The 8,934-nt window shown below is 37.5% G+C and overlaps 1 protein-coding gene across 1 annotated transcript in view; it reads left to right on the forward strand.

Annotated features, from left to right (window-relative positions):
- KNTC1 (kinetochore associated 1) overlaps positions 1-7,406 on the forward strand; it is a 37,781-nt gene extending 30,375 nt beyond the window's left edge. Inside the window, exons 53-63 of the mRNA XM_010188799.1 lie at positions 210-328; positions 752-887; positions 1,642-1,737; positions 2,492-2,548; positions 3,005-3,059; positions 3,139-3,202; positions 4,247-4,376; positions 5,573-5,662; positions 6,023-6,168; positions 6,990-7,080; positions 7,347-7,406. Of these exons, the coding sequence (XP_010187101.1) occupies positions 210-328; positions 752-887; positions 1,642-1,737; positions 2,492-2,548; positions 3,005-3,059; positions 3,139-3,202; positions 4,247-4,376; positions 5,573-5,662; positions 6,023-6,168; positions 6,990-7,080; positions 7,347-7,406 (1,044 nt within the window). The remainder of the gene's footprint in view (positions 1-209; positions 329-751; positions 888-1,641; positions 1,738-2,491; positions 2,549-3,004; positions 3,060-3,138; positions 3,203-4,246; positions 4,377-5,572; positions 5,663-6,022; positions 6,169-6,989; positions 7,081-7,346) is intronic.
- The last annotated feature ends 1,528 nt before the right edge of the window (positions 7,407-8,934 follow it).

The raw sequence follows: 8,934 nt of genomic DNA on the forward strand, positions 1-8,934 counted from the left end.
CAGTGTTCATTATACTGGTTAGTATAAGAGGTGAAAGTGAACCAGCCTGTTACTTAGCACATTTTTCCTCTAAATTAATCCAAACATCTTAGAAAGGATCATACTAGACACATAAACCCCTCTTTCTGATTGTTCAGGCAGTTGCTGTGACTTTTCACTGTATTGTTTTGCTGTGACTTTTCACTGTGTTGTTTTCCCCTCGCTCCCAGCCAATTAGTGTTACGCAGCTGACGTTTGCTCACAGGAGCAGAGCACTCAAGTGTCTGCTCTACTTGGCAGATACCAACACAGTGGAATCACTCTTCAAGAAACCCATTGAGAAAGTCAAGTAAGATGAATTCTTCTTAAGGTGTTCCTTAATAATGATGGGGTTTTTGGACTTTAACAGAAAAAATACATGATATTTGGAGGACTATTTTTTACTAATCTGGATTTTTTTAGCTTTTAAAATCTATTTCTGAAGAGCATAATTAGATCTTTGGTCTTCACTGTACTGCAGTCCAGTACATCACAGTCTTAATTTGTAAACCTGAAAGTAGTATGACAATATGTGGAAAATACTTTGTTCCATTTTGCATAGATTGCAGTTACTTCTCTAGTAACTGAAGCTTTTTTCCCTACCCAGACATATATTGTGTAGTATTGTGTTCATCAGAGTTCAGAACCGGTCATCTTTCAAAGACGTAGTTCTCTACAAAAATAAGGAACCATACTCCCAGCAGAGTAACGTTGACTTAGGTTTTTTTTACAGGTATTTTCTAAAATGCTGCATTTATCTGGCACAGTTTGAAATCTTGAATATCCCATATACTTACGAATCATTTCACAAGAGCCCTAAGGAAGGAATGATAAAGGGGCTATGGAAGAATCACAGCCATGAACCCACGGTATGAATTTTAAATCCTTTGTCATTTTTTGTTGATTTGTTACACATTGTGTGAGACGTACACCTTTCTACACAGCACGTGCATTTCCAAAACAGATGTTGCTCCAACGTACTTTGTCCCATTCATACACTACTCACAATATGCTACTCATAACTATATTTTTTTAATTTAAAGGTATGATTAAAATCATACCTCATACTTAATTATGAATTAAATATTAATAGGTATACACCTTTGGAATAGCTGTTAGTTACTTTTCTAATATGCCAGGGACAGGTTTTAAGTTATGCTCTGCTTAGGAATTTAACTTTGATGATTACTTTGTGTTACCAAGTATGTTTTGTAAACAGCTGACTTAACAGTGAAGACAAGGGCAGGTAAATGGCATTTCCAGGTAGACAGTTGTGTATGACAAAAAAAAGTATACTAGTCTATTAAGGCTTCAACAGTAATATTGCTGATTTATAGCCATGGAAGTGATCTGTTCTTTAGTTTAAATGTATACCTGCTAGTCTAAAATGTGAAAATAAAAGATAAAGCTTTAGCCTTCCTACAATCAGAAAATAAAGTGATATCACGTACAGGTGGGGGGTTTTTGTTTTGTTTTAATTCTCCTCACACACATAAAATAATTTTGAAAGTGGCTTGGTTGTGGCCTTCCAGGAGTTGAAGGTCCTGGTAATGCTGGCAAACAGTAAAGGTTTGAAGCTCATGAATGTATATTAAAATACAGCGTGGCCTTGCTCTCCTTTAGGCTGTTAGACTGGTGACAGAACTTAGTCTGGAATACAAAGTGTACGACTGCCAACTGTGGAATGGGCTACTACAGAAACTCCTTAGTTTCAACATGGTAAGGAATTTTTAAGCATGAAGTTCTTCATTGAGGCGAGAAAAAGGCTTTTTTATCCACTGATTTCTAAAGAATGGGATAGATACATAAACTATAAACCTACTGTGAACAATTACTGATAATTTACATCTTTACTTTGGACTTTTAGAAACTGAACTGATGAAGCTTTGAGAAATCTGTGTTTTAGCAGAACTGCTTGAGAATTTTAACTTTAATGTGTACAGACATATGCACAAACTGCATACCTGTACATACATGTGTATGTGCATACACACACAAAAATATTCCCCTTAAGATGTGTTTATTATGATAGTAATCCTGATTTTTGTCATTTTGAATCTTAATTACCTCTAATTGTCAAACTTTATGTAATGTTGCAACAGCCTAAGGAAGTAACAGATGTACCTGGCAACATGGCTGTATCAGGAGCAGGTATTCAAGCTAGTTTTAATTTAATGAGATTTAGGTACTAATAGCAAAGAAGCTGGGATCATAAACTATTTTAGCACCAGTTATATTACTACTGAAAATCTTGGGTATTTACTGAGACAACATATGCTGCTACTGCTTGTGATAATTTAATTTACTAAACTATAAATCATATGGCCATATGCATCAGTTACTCCTCTCAGAGGAACAGAGGTACCTTGAGGAACTGTAAGCTTGCATCCTGCAGATAACAGTGCAATGCATTTCTGTAGATTATCGCCAAATCTTCAGAATATCATTTTATAATTAAATATACTTTTTTCAGATTCAATATCTAAGACGAGTTTTGACAGCAATTACTGGGATTCATTCATTATGGGAGGTAAGCAAATATTCTGTGACTCCTAATCTTTTATTTTTTCCAACTTAACAGGAGTTTAGCAACCTATTTGTGTGTATGCACGCATGTGAGTGGCAGCCATCTATGCCATGAAGTGTTATGCATCAAAAGATTCTTTTTGAATTATTATGACTATGCAATATGCAGAGGAGTATCATTAATCACTGAAATAACATATTTTGTACTTGTGGTTCCTTCGATAAACACTTATTTGGAAGGTTTTGTAAAGTTGGACAAAATGATTTTACTGTCAGTTGAAATATGGCTAAATCATAGACTATGAGATGAGAAAAGCAGTGTTAGGGAATAATTCATCCAGGATAAAAAGAAAAAAAAAATTGACAGGCTTCTTCCACCTACAGTGGGTCAGGATGTCTGTGTCTCTGTGCTTACAAGTACACTTAGTTACAACTGTGTTTAAAACTTTGTTGTCAACAGGTTCCCAACTTCACTCGAGCTTGGCAAAGTGTTGTTCTGTCACCATTTCTCACAGGTAGGGGTGTTAATAGCTGTTGTGCTTGTATAGTAACTTGGTTATATAGTTACTTTATCATATTTTCTTTATTTCTTAGCTTCATGTCCACCAAGTCCCAAGCAGTTAGAGGAATGTCGCGAGTGTTTTGTGATTCTGCTGAAGTAAGTAGATAGCCTATCTCACATTTGTATTCATTGGAGCAAGAATGCCTGTTTATCATTTCTCATCCAACAGCCTGCCCTTGAACATGCAATGGAGCTCTGAAAACTGGAGAACACGAGACTTGAGAAAGAACCTTTTGCCTCTTGTGGGAAGGACAAGATCAGGGCACATATCCAAACAAATTCTGTGCTTGCCCACAGACTGCTGACAACACGTACTGCAACTCAGTACCTGGACTGTTTAAACTATACTGGGAACTGGACTCTGAATCAGCAGCACAGACTGCTGAAAACCAGTTTATCTGCCCAGTTGCTGACCCCATGAGGGGTATCTGTCCCTGTCCTGACATTTTTAAAGGACTTGTGGTCAACCCTAGAAGTCCAGTTAATATTTTTCTTAGCCCAAAATATAGCATATTTCCTAAAACATTAACACAGAGTATTACAGAAAGAGAGATAATTCATTTTCCTACAAAGAATAAATCTGACATGATAAAAATCTAATGGCTCCACATCTATAAATGCAGTTACCCTATGGTATTAATGTTCCAAAACATTCTAGACATAAACCAGTTTTCCACTGCCTTTACAATGTTAAAAAAAAAGCACAATAAATCTTTATCTTATTCACCACAACACTCTGACTTGCTCAAGAGAAGAACCAGAGCTCAGAAAGCCTGACTTGGACCAAAAGTTAGGGAATGCTGGAAAGGGATCCAGCTGAAGAACAAACCTACACTACTGCACATCAACATATGTACCAACACATTACTCTGGGCAGGTGGCCAGCACTTCTTCTCAGCATAAGGTCTTGCATATTTAGAAAGATAGATAAACTGGGGTTGGGTTTGTTTTGGTTTTTTTTAAGCTAGAAAATCAGCACACATTTGTATTCTATGAAACTTCAAGGCGCACAGCTTGGCTGTTTTTGAAAATAAGATGAGGTAAAAATGTATCGTTCTATCAGGCTTCAAAATCTCAGCACTAAGCCATGCAGTTACACGTATCACAGCTGAGAACTTCACTCCTCATCTTCTCCTGAAGGTGTCCTGTTCTGGCTGACCTGGATGTCATTGGAATCGCTAAACAATACGCACAGTTGGACCTTCCAGCATTTGCTTTGGGCTGCCTGCTACTGATTCCTCATTCTGAGAGGCGAGAGCAGCAAATTCAGGTAAACAACAACTTTTGCGTTCCATCTGGGCCAGGGAAATGTCTCTGTTGAACGTAACGTGCTCAGAGACTGTGAAAGACGGTAACTTAATTCCAGCTTATTTCAATACATCACTGCTGACAGCTGCTCAGCATATCCTACCCGCAAAGGCAATTGTGCGTTCCAGGGAAATGTCTCTGTTGAACATAACGTGCTCAGAGACTGTGAAAGATGGTAACTTTTAATTCCAGCTTATTTCAATACATCACTGCTGACAGCTGCTCAGCATATCCTACCCGCAAAGGCAATTGCCTTGAATTTGTCCTTCTGAAAGGGATCATCTGAACACCTCCTCTTTTTATTCTTTAAATCAAACCAGAGAGCTTCAAGTCAACCCCAGCAGCTTTGCCATACAACTTTGCCTTTTGTGGATTTGAGGGTATTTTGTGGGATCCCACCCACAAAACCCATGGGGAAAAAAAAAGCCAAAAAAATCCCCCAAAAAAACCCAACAAAACCAAACCCAAGTGGTAGCCATGTAATTGCTGGAGCAGTGTAAAGTCAGTGGTAACATACATCATCGCTGAGGAGCTACCAGCGGGCTAGTTTCACAGCAGATGTAAGCAAAGTACCAAATCCTACTTCAGGAAAGTGTTGAGTGAAAGCCCCTGAATTCTTAGAAAGGTGCTTGATGTGCACCACAAGTTCTGATGCAAACTTTTTGCCTTAAAGCCATAAGGTTTCCATAAGCCATCCTCGCTATTCAGGTATTGACCACTTCCTTTCTCTTCTCATTTGTCCCCATTAACTTATGCTCTGCATTGTTGTCCCAGATGAAGCATTATAGCCTGTTCCCATATTTGTCATGAACAAACTGGCACTAGTAAATACATCTTAAATTCTTAAGCTTTCAGTCATTAACATTAAGCTCAGAGAGATTTTCCCAAATTACAGCATTAGTATAAGACATTTAGTCTGCTGGCAATGGGTAAAAAAAAAATAAATCTAACAGCTACAGCAAAATAGAGTTGGGAGTTAAAAACAGCAAGTACTACTCTTTCGGACAAACTGCACAGATCTTGGTTTGGTAATTTCATGTTTTTACCTAGAATTTCAAAATATTAATTGTTCCTGAATAAATCAAATACTTGCTCTGAAAGATGAGTTTCTACTTGAGTAAGTCACAGAATATTAATGCTTTAACTTATTTTTGGAAGGGTTTCTTATCAACATGTAACACAGAAACTGTGCTGGAACAAATTGATGAGCACATGAACACTGGAGAAGTAGTGGCGTTTGCTTCTCAGGTAATTGAATAAAATTTACTCCTTATAGGCAGCCCCTATTTGTAGGACAGCATTGTTTGCAGCAGCACTACTTGATTTTTCTAAATACTTATTTTAACCAAAAAGGCCAAAGGCCTTAAGAAACTGCAGTCTCTCTTGCCTTGGGCTGCCTTCCTAAGGGCAAGTTTCTCAATTCATTCCCCTGGGTGAATCTGAGACTGGTCTTCATAAAATCTACCATTTCACAGCACTAAAAGTATAATAAAATAATCCTGCTCTATGGGAGTCCAATAAGAAAAGTCTGAGCTCTTTTGAGTCAACGGTAAAATTTCTTATGTTTAAAATGTTAATACTTTTCCATGACTGAACTTACACCTACAGATCAGAAATTTGGTTTTGGACAATATCATAAATAAGAAGCTGTATGAAAAATTCTTGAAAACTAAGCATTTTCCACTGGTGAAGCAACAACTGATGAATACTCACAGAATAAAAGAACTTGTGGATTATTTTGTCAAAAAGAACTGGTAAGTTAGCAAGAGGTAAAACAGGTGCTGCATTACTGATAGCAATTACAGGAACTGAATCTCTATTTTCATTTGTTTAAAGTTGCAGAGATTTTTCTAGTACATAATCCTCAAGAGTTTTAAATGTATTTTTAAGTTTAATAACTGAATAAATCAATCTTACTTCACTACTTTGCATACTTAGGAGAGAGTTTTATGCTTAGTGAGCCTGGACTTGCAAGCAGATCAAATGCAGCAAAAATATCAAAAGGAACCTGACCGAAAAGCAAACGCTATTTACCACTTCCTTACCTTCAGCTGAATTCTGCTCAGTGGCATCCTGGAGTCACAGCTTCAGCAATAAGAACACTCTGAAAGAAATAAGTGAACTGCCTGCACTCCAGACTCAGCAATGAGTAGTTTTGCTGCTAAGGTTTGCAGGAGTTAGAAATTGTTGTGTTCCACTTAAATAAACCAAAATGAGGCAGTTCTCAATCAGCAATTAATGATTCAGCACTTGGCTCTTTGGGCACAGCTGCAAACATTCAGTCAGATCCCAGATACTCAGCATTGGCAGTCACTTTGTTACCAGTTCTCCTGCAGTCAAAACAGGACAGGAACCCACATATAACTGTTTAAATTCTAGTATCTATTGGCTTTATTAACAACCTCAGGTTAAATGCTAGGTTTGTCATGGCCTTTATCTCCTGGGAAATGATAGGACCTACTGACTTAAAAAATGTGGGGTCATACCTTATCATTATACTTCAGTGTATGCAAGTCTAAATTCTTGGCTTTTAGAGCACTTGTTCACAGAGTTGATAACCTTTTGCCTCCTGCAGCACTGATGATGCAACAGCCCTAATTCAAGAATATCAGGAGAAGTGTGGAAATCCTACTCTAGCAGACATACCATCATCTGATCTTCTGAAGGTAGGACAAACCACTTCTGCACCTCATGCAGGATTCTCTCCTTTTTTTCCTAGACTAAGACTTTCATTCAACGTTTAGCAAATATACTTGTTAACCAATTTATTACATACATTGTGTATAATAAAATATCCTTTTATTAATTCCAATAATTCATTTTGGAACCAAATGGGTGCCATGCTAAGCCTTATGCTTTCAAGTACTTTCACAGGTCTTAAACGATATCCCATTTTCCTCAGCCCTATTAATATTGTCCTTTTACCTTCCAGATGTATCTGAGTGAAACGGAGGAGACCCATGTACTAGAACTGTCATCGAGAAGGTCTTGATTTACCCTTTTCTTTTCTCCCTCTACTGCCAAGATGATGGCCGAGCATTGAGAACACTCAGACTGGTCAGGTGAACGTTAAACTAAAACCTCAATGCTCTTTGATCAAAAGCTACCCTGAGCTTGCCACATTTTTTTACTTCTAGGCTGTTTCTTCTCCATCCTTTATCCCCACTGAAACAGCTTAGATTTACAGCAGAATTTGCTGTTTCTATTCAGCAGTAATGTTCATAATCAGCACTTTGATTTTTAGGAACGAATAAAGTTTACTTCCTTTACTTCTATATTTTTCTATGTTTAAGTCTGCTGACGATCACTCTAAGACTTTATTTGCACAAACATAACCTTGCATCATTGTGAGATTGTGATAAACCTTTTCTAAAACAGTAAGTGATGTACTTAATGTAAAATAAACTTTGTAAGCAAATTGTAATTATAACCACAGTGAGCAAAATAAACAGGCCTACATACCAATTTTGGTCATACAGTATTCTATAAACCTTTTTTTTATTATGAAACTGTCAGTAAATTGATGTTGCACTTAGTCACTGACCTTCCTTGAATAACGTGTGCCAGGGTTTTCTTTTTGACTGTTTCTTCTGTATGGCTGCAGCAGGATAAAGCAACGGGGATGTGTGTCACAGCAAGAAATAGCAGCTAGCCAAAGGTTCCTGAGATACCAGGCCAAAATGCTCGGTCTTTTTCTAAGGTAAAGCAAGTTTGTTTTGACCTGAAATAAGTTATTTAGTAAGTAAGGGTTCTAGCTGATCTCTTAAGTTCTATGCAAAAACCACGAGTTTAACTCAAACTTTCATGACAAATACGACACTGCTTTTTGCACAGCTACTGCACTGGAAAAAGTTGTAATACAAAGGCCAAAAAGGGAACCAGCCACCATCCTAAATATTCTTCTGTAGGAGACAAAACTTATTTTTATTGGAAAGTTGGCAGTCATGAGAGGCGGGAGCTGTTAAAATACAGTCAGTTCCCTGCAGTCATAAGGAGAGGTAAAACATCCAGGCTTTCTGAATAACCAGTGTTTTAGTCTTCAGTAGTCATACAAGTGTCACATGGAATTACATGATTCAAAACCTCTGTGCCTGGAGCAAAGTGCATACACATGTAGTGTCAGATAGAAGCCATAAATAACAGAAAGCCCCTCTTCACTGTTTAGAGATTTAATGAGGCCATCATCCATTAAAACACAGTGGTATTTTGAAACTGCTTTGATTAGAAAAAGACTGAAGTTAAACTTTCTACAGTGAAAGTACCACTGTAATTTAGGAGTTAATTGTATTTTCGGAATCTGTCAATCCATTTTAATTTTTTTTACTGAACTGGGAATGTTAAACTGAAAATTAAATATAAACTGGATTCTGAAGCAAACAGCATGGTCCCAGCACCCTCAATCTTTGTTCAAGCCCTGCACAAGGATCCTTTAGCCATCAGTCACCAAACCAGGGGAGCAAGCGTTTGAAAAGCAACCACAACTGTTGCATTTTTCCCCAACAACAGTTCATGAAGCTTAG

The sequence above is a fragment of the Mesitornis unicolor genome, unplaced genomic scaffold (assembly GCF_000695765.1).
Source record: "Mesitornis unicolor isolate BGI_N332 unplaced genomic scaffold, ASM69576v1 scaffold23707, whole genome shotgun sequence".
In the NCBI taxonomy this organism is placed as follows: Eukaryota; Metazoa; Chordata; class Aves; order Mesitornithiformes; family Mesitornithidae; genus Mesitornis; species Mesitornis unicolor.